Here is a 17,495-nt window from a genome sequence, read left to right on the forward strand (position 1 = left end):
AGAGAACTTACTGAACGTTCTTTTTATTTCTTAAAATGTTACTTCAAGCTTAAGTAGCCTCAAAAAAATCCTAATGCTCGTGGTCCCGAAAACGTCCCCGGGGACAAAATAATCAAAACCTCCAAAATTTCCTCCTAATCTTACTAACTCCCAATTTATCATCAAATATTAATTTCTATTACCCAATAACCCGGTAATGTGCTAAATACCCCTTGACTCACTCTGAGTCAAGAATAAATCTCGTTGTAACTATTCCACTAGCTTATCTCGTAGGATCGTCTCGTGCTGAGTAACCCTAGCATAACCAAATCATAATAAAGCACCACACACATATCACATATATGTCAAATATGCCCGAAATGGCCAAAATATGAAAATCACTAAATTAATTAGAAATGAGTTCACATGCATATTTAATACACCTAAATATGCATATTATCATTTAATAACATAATAAATCAATTATGGCCCCCCTGGCCTCCTAATCAAGGTCCTAAACCTTATTAGGAAATTTGGGGCATTACAACTACTTTACAAAGCACTGATGGAATTTTGACTGATACTGTAGAGTTCAGTATTTCCAGAACTCATATACGTGAAATGATTCATGTTCGTGATGGTCGTGATCTTTGTGGAAGAGGCAGTACCTACTTTTATCTCTCCTATCAGATGGAGTGGTGATTTTATAGGGCTCTCGCCAGATAGGTCTGTCTTTATTTTCTTCATAAATTACTTCTTGCGGGACGGTGTATTCGAAGGAAGGGTATCGTGATGATTGTCGATCCTGTCTTGGCCTTTTTCCTTCCTTCGAGTGATCTGTTTGATTCTGCTTCCTCTTGTCATCTTTAGTAGGTGGCGGAGGGTTATTTTTTGGTGGAGCAGAGATGAGCGCAGACTTCTTCTTCTGTGCACGTTCTCAAAATTCCAAGACCTTGAAGACGCCCTCAGCTCGGATCTGCACTTCTGCCATGTCGTAGGGTGGCGTCATGGTGAGATTCTCATGTAAAAGAGATCCCACCTGCAAGCTTTTGATGAAGAGATTGGCTACGGTAATTGGATCGACGTCATGGATTTGATGCACGAGGTCAATGAAACGTTGAAAATACGCTTTCGGGTGTTCATTCTCCCCTTGCTCAATCCGATAGAGGTCAGCCATTGTTCTTGGAGCCTCTCGATTTGCACTATATTGTTGTAAAAAGGTCAGTCGGAGGTCACTAATACTGTTGAGAGATCCTGGCTTTAATTGTCGGAACCACAACAAAGCTGGCCCAGAGAAAGTCGTTGAAAAGACCTTGCATTGAATAGCTTCGTTGTTAGGTTCTAATGCCATTTTCTGCTGAAATTGGAATAAATGGTTTAGCGGATTTCCCTTTCCATTGAATACAGGCAGGGAAGGGATGATGAAGTCCTGGGGCTTAGGCTCATTCTGAATCCACTATGAGAAAGGAGATTTCTCAGTGGTTCTCGATACGAGATCCAAATGCTTGGTGGCGTGAACGGATTGCCCATCTGAGAACTTCTACATCATTTCTCTCATCATATCTTCTTTCCAACTGTCTAAGAACCGGATCAAGGGAACACGGTCTTCGGTTGGTGTATCGTGCGTGGTGTGACGTGTTGTTTGTTCAGGCCGGATTTCGGCTGTTGGCTGAGTGGATCCGATGGGGTCTGCTTCCGTCCGCATATGTGCGTCCGGGAGTGATGCTCGTCGTTCTTCAGCCCCGGAGGGTGGCGGGAGACCTTGGGATCTTTCACTACCGAGATTCGTGTTTTGCTGAGGGGAACCGATGCGGTCGATTGGAACTTCGGGTCTACCAGGGTCGAGATTGTTGTTGACTTGGGTATTGCATGCGGTGTCAGCGGATCTGCGCAGTTCAGCTATTTCAGCTTCGAACCTAGCCTGAGTTTCGGTCAATGTCTTGATTGCTTCGTCAGATCGCTGCTGGCTCGTTTCCAGCAGGCGACACATCCTGTCTATCTGGTCGCCCACGTCCGTCGGAGGGACGCTCTATGTGACTGGACCCGAGACTCTGTTGCCTTTTGGTGGCATAATTCCTGGGTTTGCAGAGGATCTTGGACGCAAAAAGAGAGTTCTTGATTTCTTGATTCGACGACGTGGCTAAGGACGAAAATGTTTTTCGCTTCCCACAGACGGCGCCAATTGTTGAAGCAACAATTTGTCTTTCTATATCTGGAGGTTCAACCCAACGATGGACGATGCTCTATCATTATTCCGGTGATGAAGTTTGCCTTTGACTCGTCGGGATCACCTGCAAGAAAGACACTCCGATGCTTAAGTCAGTTCAAAGTTCGATTGCACTTCCCTTCTATCAATCTTATATTTATAGGACAAAATATGTAAAGCAATTAGTTAGTTCAAGCGAACCCTGAAATGGTGGGAAGAAGTAACTGAATTTCCCTCCAAAAATACTGTCTTTGAATGTCTCGTTCAGGAGTCAGAGGCGCGGACCGCCTCTGACTCGCAGCTTCTGCCTTCGGAGCTTCTGTATGTCGAAACGAACTGTTTTAAATATTTGATAAATGAGGAAAGGGTTTTTGGGCCCAACATGGCGTATAGAAATTTGTAACTGCCAATACTCAATGATAACAACAAAACAAAGAAACTAAAGAATCTAATACCAATAGTGAAAGTCAAACAATAATGTCTAAACAATCAAAACAAGTGCTTTAACAAATGTTAGAACAATATCAGAATGCAAAAAATGATAGATGTCACAATAATCAAAATGAAAGGTGAACCATAAAACAACACACAAATTTATATTGTTCATCCCAAATCTATTGGCCTGCTTTTAGTCTTTATTCTCTCAATGATTGCAAATAGTTGATTGCAAAACACCAGCACTAGCGTACACATCTTCAAGAACAACATTCTTGAACTCTAAAGCTAGTCTCTCAAAATCTTCTCTCTAACTCAACTCTCTCAATTGTCTCTCAACACAACTCTATTTCACTCTTTTTCATGTTACAATAAGGCCTTAGACCATGGAGTCTTTATACATATAAAAGAGGAGGCTTAGGATAAAAGAACTAAGTAGCGGGAGCTAACAACAATAACTAATATTCGAAGAGGAGAAGTGATACGGGGCAGTAGTTGAGTGGATTACATCACCACAGTAACTGGATAGTTTAGCAATTAATGTGCTTGTTGCGAGCTATACTAATGAGTATTTGAGGGGAAAAAAGGAAATTAGATAAAATATGGTTTTTTTCTTTTTCAATTTTTTACAAAATATGGGATTTTAAGTGCTTTTGCCAAAATACATGGCTATTTTTTTGTTGTTTAAAGTTGATTATATGGGATTAATTTTGGAATTTTTACACAACTCATTACAATAATATTTTATATTAATACAAATCTTAATCATTTTTAAATTTTAATAAATAAGATTCTTTTTCATTTTATATATTTTTTAAATAACATTTATTGTAAACGGTAAATAATGAGATGTGTAATCATAACTCGTTCTACTATCATTTTTACACTCTCATTCATTTAAAAAGACCTAATAATATCGGAAAAAAAATAAATTAACAACAACTATAAAATAATATTAAAAATAAAATATTAATTATTTTTATAAAAAAATCTGAACTTTTTTAGTTGTAGCATTTAACATTTGCCACATAATAAGTTGAAACATAAGTAATAAACATAACGGTAAAGTTTATAAATATCTGATTTTTTAATACAAACATTAAACCAAAAATAAACAACCAATGTATGAAAAGGAAAAAATAAACATTATAAAAATATCACAAATTATGTAAAAAAATAAACATTTATTTAACAAAAAGAAATCAAATAAAGGACTTTGATAAACTAAACAACTTGAAGAATATAACAAAAAAACATAATAAAAATATCACATTTCAAGTAAATGGTAAATATTTATTTTAAAAAATAAATCCAGTTAAGGACTTTGACAAGCTAAACAATTTGGAGAATAAAAAAAAATAAACATTATAAAAATGTCACATATCAGGTAAAAGAAAAAATAAACATTTACTTAACAAAAATAAATCAAGTCTAAACAACTTGGAGAATAGAAAAAAAAGGCATATTCAATCCACATCCTAAGAGTACTGAAAACAACAATTAAAAATTTAAGATGCATATAAAATAAACATTATTATTCATGAATTTATTAGGAATTACCAAAAAAATAAAATAAATTTAGTGAGTTAGAGCATGACTTCTAATCACAAAAACATGACAGAGTTAGTTAGTACTCTAGACAATAACGCTATTATTAAACACAGTTGTCAATTTTTTTTCTTCACGTTATAGTAAAATAAACAAAAAATATTTAAGTTAGATAGGTATGTTATAATTCTACATTGTTTGAATAATTTTATGTTTATATTTTTAATAGAATTGTTTTTTTTTCTATATAATAGTTTGTCAGATTAAACAATTTTATTTATACAATTTGTTTTGTTTTTTGTTTAATTGGTTATATAAGTTCTTAACAAGGCTCCAAAACATATAATCATTGTTTAATTGTTTAATTTTAACAATGCTACAAAACACATAATCATTTTTTTGATGTAAACGTTTATCAAAATAAACAATTTTATTTAGTTTTTTCACAATGTATATTGAAAACTACATTTCTATGTGCTGATCAGACCAATAATTATTCAAAGGATTTCAGTTTTAAACCAAGTAAATTTTCTTCAAAAAACACATAATCATATGTTTTGCAGATCAACTTGATAAATCAAACATAGATGTATATTCATGCCAAAATGAAGATATAAGCAATGAGAAAAACTTATCTTGTCGCAAAAAATGGTATCTCAATAACAGCTTTAATACTAGATAATATACATCAATTTTGAAATATGTATTTTTCAAATGATAAACACATTTATTTTCAGCACTAATAAACTTGTTACTTTTTTTATTTTAATTACCACGTATGCCACCAATACCAGATTATATGTAGAAGGTAATTCAAATTTATATATATATATAGGACAATTCTTTTATAGGGGCTTCACTTTAAGCCCTACTGGTAGGGCTCTCAGTGTTTCTCGACCTGTGAATAGTTTTCAACATGAATTTTTTTTATGACTGTATATTGTAACTATTTAGAGCATCCTGCAAATTTTCAGAAAATTCCGAATAGTTTACAGTACCAAAAATTAGGTTCAAACATATTATTTTCTACTAGCATAAAAAAAATTACTCACGCGTGCAACAACATGTTTGAACCTAGTTTTCGGTACTGTAAAATATTCGGAATTTTCTCAAAATTTGCAGGATGCTCTAAATAGCTACAATATACACAGTCATAAAAAAAATCGCGCCAAAAACTGTTCATGGGTTGAGAACACTGAGAGCCCTACCGGTAGGGCTTAAAGTGAAGCTCCTATAGGAGAATTCCCCTACATATATATATATAAACAAATAAAAGAAAGTAGCTGAATTGGTGGGATTAAGTTTTTATAATTATATTTATTAAAATGGTATATATTGTATATAATTGTGGGGGAATTCTTCTATAGGGGTTTCACTTTAAGCCCTACTGGTAGGGCTCTCAGTGTTTACAATCTGTGAACAGTTCTCGGTGCGATTTTTTTTATGACCGTGTATATTGTAGCTATTTAGAGCATCCTGCAAATTTTCAGAAAATTCTGAATAGTTTACAATACTGAAAACTAGGTTCAAACATGGTGTTGCACGCGTGACTAATTTTTTTTATGCACGTGGAAAACAACATGTTTGAACCTAGTGTTTGGTACTGTAAACTATTCGGAATTTTCTGAAAATTTGCAGGATGCTCTAAATAGCTACAATATACACGGTAATAAAAAAAATCGCGCCGAAAACTGCTCATGGGTCGAGAAACACTGAGAGCCCTACCGGTAGGGCTTAAAGTGAAACCCCTATAGAAGAATTGTCCTATAATTGTGTACATAGTATATGTAATATTATTTTAGTAAATTTTTATTTTTGTTGTATGTAAGTAAAAATTTCTTATTAATTTTTTCATATATTTTTGTATGAATTTAAAATGACGTCATTTGTTTTAGTTTTTTTTTTTTTTAAATCGCCATTTGTTTTAGTTAATGTGAGTGTTTTTAAAGTTTACTATTTTTAGCACAATTTTGTTATTTCACCCTAATTTGTAAGGTTAAATTATAACTTCATATATATTTTTTCTATATGTTTTGACATTTTTATATTACATAATTATTTTATTTTATATTTTAATTATTTTATTTTATTTTTGGCCTTATTATATTTATAATTGTTTTTATCATATGTATTCTTTTTCCTAATTTTTGTAGTTTATGTAATTTTTTTAGAATCACTTTTTTGCTTCCATTTTATTGTTGTATGTATTCTTTTTTCTAATTTTTTTAGTTTATATATTTTTATTTATTGTACATATTATTATTGTTATATTATATAATTATTTTATTTTTGTTGACTGTCTTTTTCGCTATCAACAATAAGAAGAGAAATTAAAGAACAAGCAATATGAACACAAGGATTTTTACGTGGTTTAGGTTATAAAAGAACCCTAGTCCACAAGTCTCTGGTATTAAGAAAATTGGAAGCCTGTGATGACAAGCTCCAATGGTGTATCCTCAGGCAGCGTATAGATTGCTCTGAGTACAAGGTGTTTTCTCTCCAAAAAACCGAACCATTAACAATGAGACTCCCAACTCTATTTATAGAGCCTGGGGTCATTAATACTAATCATCAATAATTAATACACATTATTTCCATTATTGGGAGATTAATACAAATTCAATGCATTGGGATGCATGGAATAGAGACCACGACCCAAACGAGGTTTGTAGGGCCCACCACAGAAAGACACCTACTTTATGGGGAACATCTTCAATTTCTTTGTAATTTCATTTATTATCAATAAAAGAATATAAATCATTTTTTCACTTGGTCAATCACTTTGCTCACATGTTTTATTTTCATTATTATTTATTTAATATAAACTTATATTAAATCCCAAGCATATAGCTAATCATATTTATAGTGACGTAATCACAGTGGAATATAAATATGATTATATGTTCAAAATAAGTTAGTCCTAAGATTAGTCAGTGCACAGGATTTACACTGACTTGCCAATCTATGATATGATCTACTTACACATTGTAGTATTATGTTCTTTCCAGAACCTTAGCAAAGTAGATAAGATCGGATATATTTGTTACATTGGATTGGACTGATATTGATAGTTGATAAGATAAGTAAACATACTGTTATTATCTATTCTAGTTATATCATATAGTTGACCATAGGTCAATTCTGAGTGGTTAGTATTTTAATTGATTGTATTATTTGAGTTATTTGACTTGTTCGTTACCAGCTTACCCTACAAACTAGCCCATACTTACATCTTGGAAACTCGGTAGTATAATTGAGTGGGAGTATTAATCATAGATATGAACATCTAAAGCTTTTGATGAACAAGTGAAACGATGGTTTCCTTTTAGTTTGGTTCAAGGTGCTAAATGATAGAGATCTCATTTCAGTAATTAATATTAGTTTACTGAATTATCATTTACAAGGAACTAAGTGTTTTAAGGATAAAATACAATGAGGGGGTAAAACGGTATTTTAGTCCCATCTCATTGTAGACTGTCTATAGAGGATTGAGTGACAATTATGGTTGTAACAATGGATAATTAATAATGTATCTATATTTGTTATATAGCATTCTATGAATTCAAGAGCGCAATTCTGAGTCTTTAGTGGAGTCACGAGGAATTAATAAGTTAGTAAATTTATTTGTTAGATTTATGATAACTTATTGGAGCTTGATTTCATAGGCCCATGGTCCCCATTGCACCTTGGATAAAATCATCTAGATAGTCTCAATAAATTTATTTAATTATCAATTAGAATTATCAAAGTTGACAAGGTCAATTTTGGATAGTTTCACAGAGTTATGTAATTTTGAGAAGAAAAGAGAAATTTGGGCAGATTTATTAATTAAGATAAATTGGTATCTAAATTAATAAATAAGTTTAAGTCAAGGTTCAAATTATAAACACTTAATTTGATAAATGATTTAAATAATTAAACCAATAGAAAATAATACAGGCCTTGATTTTAAGTCCAATGGGCTTATAATCAAATGAGAAATTTCACGGGCCTGAAGCCCATTATAATTTCGACCTAGGGCTGATTATTGGCTATTATTTTATTGATTTTTTTTAATTAAATAAATGAACTCATTGAGTCTATAAAGGAATGCTAAGAGAGAGTTGAAAACACAAGTCAAAACACAAGTTTCTGATAGGTTTTAGATTCTCTCTAAACATAAGTCATTTTCTAAGCCTTATTGTTTTTTTCTCTTCTTCTCTCTATATCTATCTCATGTGTTGAGAATTTCCCACCCTAGTCTAGGTGATTCTAAGGATACTTTGGAAGGCTGTGAAGAAAATTGAAGATCAGTTCAGTTACTTGATAATACTCTACGACATAAAGGATACAAGAGTTAGAGAAACTGAAGGAAGGACCCTATTATTCTGGTGCGTATAGTGTAAGTATTCTTATCATTATTTCTGTTTGAATTCAATTTTAGAAACATGTTATAGGTTATCTCATATTTTTTTTTTTAATATTAGATTTATATGAAAATAAATAAAGATCCTGTATAAGTTTTCCCAACATAAAAGCCCAGGATAACCATTTAGCCTCACACGATAACCATACAAAAATAAAAAACCCTCACAGAACACTCTCTTCTCTCTCGCCTATCCTTTGTCTTCAATCCTTTTTTTAGGAGCTCTGGACGACTTGTGTGAATCGTCGTACTTCTAGGAAGAAGAAAAATGATACTTCAGGGTTAGGACTCACCTGTACCTACCTTCAATTCATCTCGAGTAAGTGCATTCGACCCATCTTTTTGTTTTTGTGTGTGCTTGAGGTTTTTCGATATATGTTTAGGAATGCCAATGGTTTGGAATTTTAGAGTCTGTTTCTAGTTTTCATGAGTCATTTTAGGAACATTTTCATATTAGGGACATTCAAAATGGCTCTCAAAAGTTTTTATGTCAACTTTGTGTCTCTAAGCCTGTGACCGAAATCTGGGGAATTCCTAGATTCCAGTAGGTTCGTTCCCTCCGACTTCTCCTTAGGTGCCGAGGGTACCCCCCATTTCCAAAACATTTCTTCTCCTCGAGCAGTATCCCTAGAGTCATTCGTGTTTTGGCCATCTTTCCTTCGGTCAGATTACTAACTGCTTGGTTGTTGTCTCAGATGTCCGAGGAACATCAACAAAATACATGAACACGGGTTCTATCTCTTCGACCATGAGATTTCTAATATGGCCTGAGCACAAGGTGCTTCCGAAGGAAATACATGGACGGGAGCCCAAGAGCTACCTGAGGAGTTAGTCATTCGTCCCGACACCCATGTGGCAGAGAAGCATGAAATGCTCCGAGTGTTGGTATTAAATGATCAAATCAAAGGTACGCAGCGGAATATATGGACCCATTTTAATAAATATTAATACCAGCCAGGATCATATACATATATAAATATTAAATCACATACAAATAGGTCAAGGATTATCTCTTGTAGCCTATCAAGTGTCCTTGAGTCTTTTTGTATAAATCAACGATCTTCCTATCCAATTCTGAGATCTCAAACCCTGATCTTCAAGACAAATCTTTAAACACATAAGGACATGTGAAGGCACGTAAGATTCAAAATGTTGATTTATGTGACTCCCTGAATGTACTCAACACATGAGATCTAGAGATTTTTGACAGAGAGAAGGTTTAGAATAGTTTGACGGTTTAGAGAAAACTATCGCTTTAGAGAGAGAGAGAGAGAGAGTCTAATTAACCATTATCATCTTAATATCACGTATATCAGATTTATAAAGATATTTAATCTGATTCAATAATATTTATTTAATTAAATATAATTCAAATTAAAATTGATTATATATTTTCATTTAAGTATCTATTGAAATCATATTTGAAAAAATAATTAAATAACTGATTAAACAAATTTATTTGAAATTCAAAATTCAAATCCCACGGATAACAACCCTGATACTAGGCGGCACACACTGTACTATACAGTGTGTGTCGCCCAGCCCTATTAGGGTTGCCCTAATTTTCCTATTTGTTTATTTAATCAACTTCAAGACAAGATATTTATTCCAACATAATCATCAGTTAATTTAAAATTAAATTTATCTTAAAATATCAGTTTTAAATTAAATAACTAAATATCATATTAATATGATATTTATTATTTTCTCTTGTTATATTAATCCAAACAAGATTAATATTAATTTTAACATATATTTTTTCAAAATAAAAACTATATAGTTAAATAATTAATTAATTCACAATTAATCAATTACCCATAATTATTAAATAATTATTTCCTCGCCTTGGAAAATTAATTCCTTTGCAACTTAGTCATTTCTCTTAACAAATCTTTCTTTTAACATCCTTACCATTGACAGTATAGGACAGAGGTAATCTGGAGAGCATGGACCTATAATACGAAGCTCCAATAAACCATATTATTAATTAAACTCTTTAATCTAATAATCTTATTTATTAATTCCATGATTACTCCACTATAAATATGAAATTTCACTCTAAGTATTTATAGAATTATATTTACAGAGTTTTCTCTAGTAGCTATTGATATAAGCAATATATGTAGTTATGTCCTCCATTATTTGTTCGTTAATTAGAGCTGGTCAAAATTATCATTTTACCCTTCTAATTACCTCTTGATCCTTAAGTGCCATTAATTCACTAGCGAATAATTAATCTATAATCTAATTATAGATTTGAGCTCAATAATTATTCAATTCCAGAATCAACCCTTAAGGGAACCAATATTTGATCCGTTAGGAAAGCATGGATTCCAATATTGTAATTCATGTTCCCAGCCATCCATGATATTGAATCTCCAAAACAAAAGTCATTAGCCTCGTTATTCTAAGAGACTTTAACGAGTGAATCAAAAGATCCAATAAACATAAACAAAAGTTCATGAATACTCAGGATTTAGACTGATCTACAAATGATCATCTGTTGTGACAATAATTAAATCTTTACCTCAAATGACAAGTTTATAAAGATAATTAATTCTCATTGGTCTTGTCATATATAATCTCTATTATAAATAGTACATTTACTAATATGTCTATCCACATCAGTAATCCGAATCTAGATTACTTGCATTGCTTCTCGTATGCTTAACAAACCATACTAGTAACTATTCATTAAAGATTCTTTACTTTAATATGTTGCTGACTATTTTATTCATTATATATGATCTTAATTCTGTTGTACTAATACAAGATCATATTTCATGAATGAATAAGGAATTTTCTTGATATTATTATATAATTAATTCAAACAATAATTATAACATTCAAATATAATAAAATTGTACTTTCATTTAAAACAAATAAAATGTCTTTACATGCTTTTAGGGCATTAATCCTAACATGGAAACATGGGGTTAATTGTGGAGGAGGTTAACAGGGCCCCACTCCCACACCCTACACAAACGTACGAGGGTGAGGCGTTCGAAGCAAAGGATTACCACACTCTGCTTCGACACCCCGATGCCATCGAGGCTATCATGAGGCACTATTTGATCAGGGACAAGTGCCTTATCTGCCTCTGTCAGGAGTCTGAGAGGGCGCACCGCAGCGTCAACAACCTGGGCACCTAGAGCCAGGCCCACTTAATGGCAGGGGCTACCCTACTCCTCAAGCAGTATTTTATGAACTTCCTGAAGTTCATGGGGACAGCCCCTTTCCAGCTTTCCCCCAACGACTACAGAGTGCTTGCGGGGATGTACATTATGTATTGGAAGCTCAAATGGCCCGAGTCTTCGTCGACGAAGATCCTCAACTTCTACAGCTTCCACACCACTCCTCGGAAGAAGAACACCAAACAAGATGGGTACTATGCCCTGGCAAAGTACGTGGCCTCGTCACTTGACTACAAGGCTCCTTATCATAACCAGAATCATTCTCTAGATTACAAGGATTCCTTTTTCTTCACGAAAAGCTTCCCGACTCGCAGCAATTCGACCCTGATTCTTGACTTCGCCAGAGTTGGTGAGTATCTTTTCGAGCGTGCTATCTTTCACATTTTTAGAGCTTTTTTGTGTTCAACACTTAGTTAATTCCTTTTGAATAGGTTATTTTCCCCAAACCCCCTACATCCAACTCTTCGAGGATCATCTCCACTCGATGAAGGCTCACCCCGACCAAGATTTGGACCTTAGCATCCTAGTAACTAAAGGAAACCTGATTAGGTCAAGGCTTCTCAGCGTATAAAAAAGAATCAACAACCTGCAGCTGACCAAGAATCGCTAGTACAAAAAGTCTCGGGAGTTGGCATCCTGTCACATTAGCTACATAGACGAGTTGGCCAAGAGGGCTTTACAGAAACGATTGGCAGAGGAAAGGTTGGCAAATGCGCGCGCTGCGGAAGATGCCCAAGAGGCACAAGATTATCGGGAGCTTGAGGAAGAGCTTCAGGCAGGGATGGAAGCCTCTCACCTTGACTTAGGTAAGTCACCTCTCACCCTAACTTATGCTTCTCGAGTAGGCGATAGAATTAGTCCCGAGCACGTTTGGGCTTCTCCAGCCCTCCTCAATTGTGGTCAAATTTCACATCGGCGCTAGACTGGGGAAGAATTCCAAGATTAATAGACGTGTATCTCCACCGCCCGAGGAGGCAGTCCACTTCTCAGGGCTTTGTACCTCTAAAATGAGTGACATCTTTCAACTCAAACTGGTTTTGCCAATATGGTACCAACATGAGTTGTCAGGTTGGAAATAGGATAAGACACCCTCAATGTTTGCACCGAGCCTCGAATCACGGTGGGCCTCCAAGTAGCTTTTGTTATTGCATTACCCTATTGTGGAGAATGTATGCTAACTGTTTAATTTGGTCCTGCTGCTCACATGGGATTGGCAGACATTGCCCGGTATTCCTTAAGGCTAGGAGCACCCCGAAGCTATTTGGTGGGAGAGGGGTCGTCACATCCTTGGGAGCAATAGGACCCCTCTCCTCTAACCAAGAGGCAGAGAGTCCCCACTCCCCCTGTGGAGGTCCTTGCGGTCGACTTGCCCTCGATCGTGGAGATCCCTTCCTCGCCTAGTTTAGAAGAGGAAATTCAAGAGCCGAGGCAAGAGGAGGTCCAAAAGCAAAACCACAAGTTGATTCAAGACTTGGAGCAAGAGGCGCTGCCACCCCAAATCCATCTTCTGGTATATCCCGAGAAATACGAAGGGGCCTTGTTGAAGTAATACGAGAAGATGCTTCAACACTTTGAAGCAAGGCTAGAGGAAGGAAACAAGGCCCTGCATGAGACGACCGAGGCCCTTCGCCAACTCAAGCCACCACGAGAGAGGCTAGTCGTCCCTCCAATAGGTCGGGTTGAGCTGGAGACTTTGTTTTCCACCAAGCTTGGGGAGATCATTGCTCATCTCGCTGCCGAGCTCCTTTAGAGGGTTAGCTCCACTATGTGCGAGTTGACCACCTAAAGCTTCTCCCAATTAGGCAACAATAACGAGGCTTCTCTCATGGCCTAGTGTCAGTACATTTATGTCCGGGCAAGTTATCCATTTTCGCGCTTGTATTCATTTCAATAAGTCTTTATTAGGATAACCTTTTACCTTTTTTTTCTACTTTTTCATTTGGCAGTTTGCCTTGGCCTGCCAGCGCCTGGGGGAAATCATGATGGAGAAGTCATATGCACTCCAGAAGTCCCAGGACAAAATAGCCTCCCTCAAGGATAAAATCCATGGCCCTCGGGAAGAAGTTTCCCGGGCTAAGGCTGCCCTTGAAGAAGAGTGAAAACACTATCGGGAGCTTGGGAAGTTGTCCAAAAGGCCATCGAGGACATGCAGCTGACCAAAGAGGAGTTGAAGACAACCGTTGAGAGTATGCAACATGCTCTGGAGGAGGCTAAGAATGCCACAGTTGAGGTTGCCCGAGTGGTTCTTGAAAACTCCCAACTCTAGGAGCAAGCCATGGAGGCCATCAACCGAGCTGAGCTAGGAGAGAGAAAATCCCTCCAAGCCATGGAGTTGAACATGTCCACTAGGTGTCAGATGGAGAAGCTGGAAAGAGAAACCGAGACAATCGCCAAGATGCCTTCTACGTGGCCTGGTATCACAACCAAAACATGAGCTTGGATTTCACTGGAGAGCCCGAGAAGTATAGAATCTTCTTTGAGGAGTGCTTCTGAGTGACTCAGGCTACAGAAGCAGATCCAGCTACTGGGGTGATCCAAGTGGCTCGAACGGCCAAGGCGACCCCGTCCGCTACTGAAACGGCCCAAACAAAGGGTGCCTCGAGGGGAGACTCGATCATTGAATTGGTGGCGGAGGTCCCCGAGAACTGACTGTAATTTTTACACTTAGGCCTTCGTGCCATAACTTATTGGGGTACAGACAAACAATGGCTCGAGCCCCCGAGCACACTTGTAATTACATTCCTGTATGAGAATTATGTAGCTTGCCTTGCTTTTTTATTTTGTTTGGTTTTATGAATTCATCATAACTTAAATTTCCACGAGAATAAGCACTCAAACCTCTTTAACCACTTGGTTCTATAAATCCAACGTGGCCCAACTGCCACGAGAACAAGAACTCACATCTGTTTTAAGTTGGTTCTATAAATTCAATGCAACACGAATGCCATGAGAGTAAGAACTCAAATCTTTATATACCCTTGGTTCTATAAATTCAACGTAACAAGAATGCCATGAGAACAAGAACTCAAATCGTTTAATACATTTGGTTTTATAAATTCAACGTAATGTGATAGTCACGAGAACAAGAACTTAAACTGCTTTAAAGGTGGTTCAAACGTTTAGTCTCTTGTAGGCTCATAGTCCTATAAGTAACTTTGATGTGAAACTTACCATTGACCCCAACTCGGCGTCCTATGCCCCTGCAATCCAAAGATTCAGGCTTTTAGAGGTCGTTGCACGTGAAATCGCCTGCCTCCCGAGTACGCACTACTCGGGAGATTGGCAAGGGGTTTTGTTGACGCAGTTCTTCGCCAACAGGAAATTAAGAAAAGAAGAGAAAGGGATTAGTGCTAAATGTAGAACCGTAACAGATATATGATCTTAGAGAATGAAAAGGTGACTCAAGACACATTTTTTAAGTGGTTCGAAGGTTAAAATCCTTCTACTCCACTAGTCGATATTATTGCTATATCCAGGGGATACAATTACAGGGTATTTCTTACAAGAGAGAATCCAACCCTTATCAACTCCCAAGGTCTCCATATTTATAGGAGAAGGCACCTGGGAGTTGGTAAGAAGGCCATCCCGTGACCTTCTTACCCATCATGTCGACTCTGTGACATTCATGATTAATTCCTAAACCTGACACATAAGTGTTGTCAAATCAATAGGTAAGGGGATAATGGGCCGCACGGCCCAACCTAGTTGAGGATGTCTGAATACGCACGTTCCTGCTGCGTGTCCGAGAAGTCAGGGATATATCAGACACGTGATGTCTAATATATGCATTTTTACCTTGTGTGGCTGACTTTATAAAGGGTCACAGCCTTCAACCCCAGCTCGTACTGCAGGCTGGATGCTTGACCCGATCTTCGGTCGTCGGAGCCCGGACTCTGTCTTTAAGTTACCAGAGGCGAACCCCAACCGTCCTCGAGCTAAGGAGGGGTGACCTTACGATGCAGCTCCGGTTGCGGGGGATGTCTGCGAGATAACCATGGTTAGGTCGCAGCTCAGTTTGCTAATCAGCCCGTGGGAAAATCAGGGCGTACAGGTTTCAACATTGCTCTCCAAGTGCATATCTTGTTACTTCCAAATCGTCTCACACCTCCTCGGGAGGTGATGTTAACGAGGTTCCCACGCATAAATAGCTCGAGCATCCGTACGTATCTCACGTATTAGGATTTGGTTATTATTCTCTAGGCGCGAGCTGTCCTCGAGAGGTAACCTGAATTCCTAAGTCTGCGCCATACTGGGTTTTCTAGCTATGGGATATAGTGACACTAGGGGCACTTAGCTCGTCAACTAACCAAGCTCCCCATGTCACGGATTTCCCGGGGCCAAGTATAGGGCACTCGACATTTCATTCACATCTCGAGATCAAGAGACTTGGTTAGAGATCTTTGGGCTCGGTGTCCACGGGAGGTGACAAAAGTCTATTCTCGTGCTACTTCGGCTATCTAGCTCCTAGGTGCTAAGCTCGATTCTGTCTGGAACAAGTTTCCTTCTAGGCTAGACTTGACTAGTTTCCTAGAATTTTCTATTCTCGAGATGGCGACGCTAGACTTACTCGTCTTGATAAGTTTAGTTTCCTAGGTCGTTCCCTATGAAGCATAATGCTGCCCTAACTCCATTCCCCTCAAGTGATCAGAGACTAGTCTGCGATCACTTGTACAGGCGAGTGAGTGCTTTTACATAGCATTAATAGAATATAAAGGAAACCAAAGAATATAAGCAGACAATTTCTTATCGTGATTTACATACACGGTTTCCATTACATGTTCCCGAAGGCTACAAGGGGTATTACAGAAATAGACAATGTTTGTTGCTCATATTACTTGTAATACCGGTGAAGATGTTCAGCATTCCAGGCGTGAGGAATCAACTCCCCACTTATTTAGGCTAAGTTGTATGTTCTCGGACATACAACACTCTCGACGTGGCATGGACCCTCCCAGTTAGGTCCTAGCACTCCTGCACCAGGGTCTCGGGTGGCTAAGAAGACTTTTTGCAACACCAGATCTCTGACCCCAAATTTTCTATCTTTCACTTTGGAGTTAAAATATATGGCTACCTTCTATTGGTAGGACGCTAGTCGAAGATAAGAAGCTTTGCATAGCTCCTCCAAGAGGTCCAGGGATTCCCAAAGTAAAGCATGGTTCATGGTCGGGTCATACGTATCTCGTCAGTGTGTGGATACAGCTCCTTCAAATGGGAGCATAGCCTTGTACCCGTAGGCCATCGAGAAGGGAGAATGGCCGGTGGAGGTCCTGGCAATGGTGTGGTTGTTCCACAATGCCCTAGGCAGCTCCTCGGGCCAAGCTCCTTTTGCCTGCCCAGCCTTTTCTTCAAAGTGGACTTGAGTGTCTTGTTGACTGCCTCTACTTGGCCATTTTCTTGTGGATGGGTCATGGAAGAGAAGCTCTTAATGAATCCATCCTATTTATAGAAGTCCGCGAATACTTCACTGTCGAGCTACAATCCATTGTCAGAGACTATCTTCATTGGGAGCCCGTACCGGCAAATAATGTTCTTGATGACAAAGTCCAAGGCCTTTTTAAAGGTGATCGTAGTGAGTGGCTCAGCCTCAACCCACTTTGTGAAGTAGTCGACAGCCACTTTGGGATATTTCACTCCTCCCTTCCCTGTGGGCAGGGACCCAATAAGGTCGATGCCCCAGACAGTAAAAGGAAATGGGCTGGTCATCTATGTAAGTTTATTTGGAGGCGCT

The 17,495-nt window shown here is 37.2% G+C and overlaps 1 protein-coding gene across 1 annotated transcript; it reads right to left on the bottom strand.

The window, feature by feature from the left end:
- Positions 1-916: 916 nt before the first annotated feature.
- Positions 917-1,330, bottom strand: LOC133815207 (uncharacterized). The gene has a single exon (XM_062248067.1). It carries the CDS (start codon positions 1,328-1,330, stop codon positions 917-919), a length of 414 nt encoding a protein of 137 aa, XP_062104051.1.
- Positions 1,331-17,495: the final 16,165 nt, after the last annotated feature.

This window comes from Humulus lupulus, chromosome 2, assembly GCF_963169125.1.
Source record: "Humulus lupulus chromosome 2, drHumLupu1.1, whole genome shotgun sequence".
Taxonomy (NCBI): domain Eukaryota; kingdom Viridiplantae; phylum Streptophyta; class Magnoliopsida; order Rosales; family Cannabaceae; genus Humulus; species Humulus lupulus.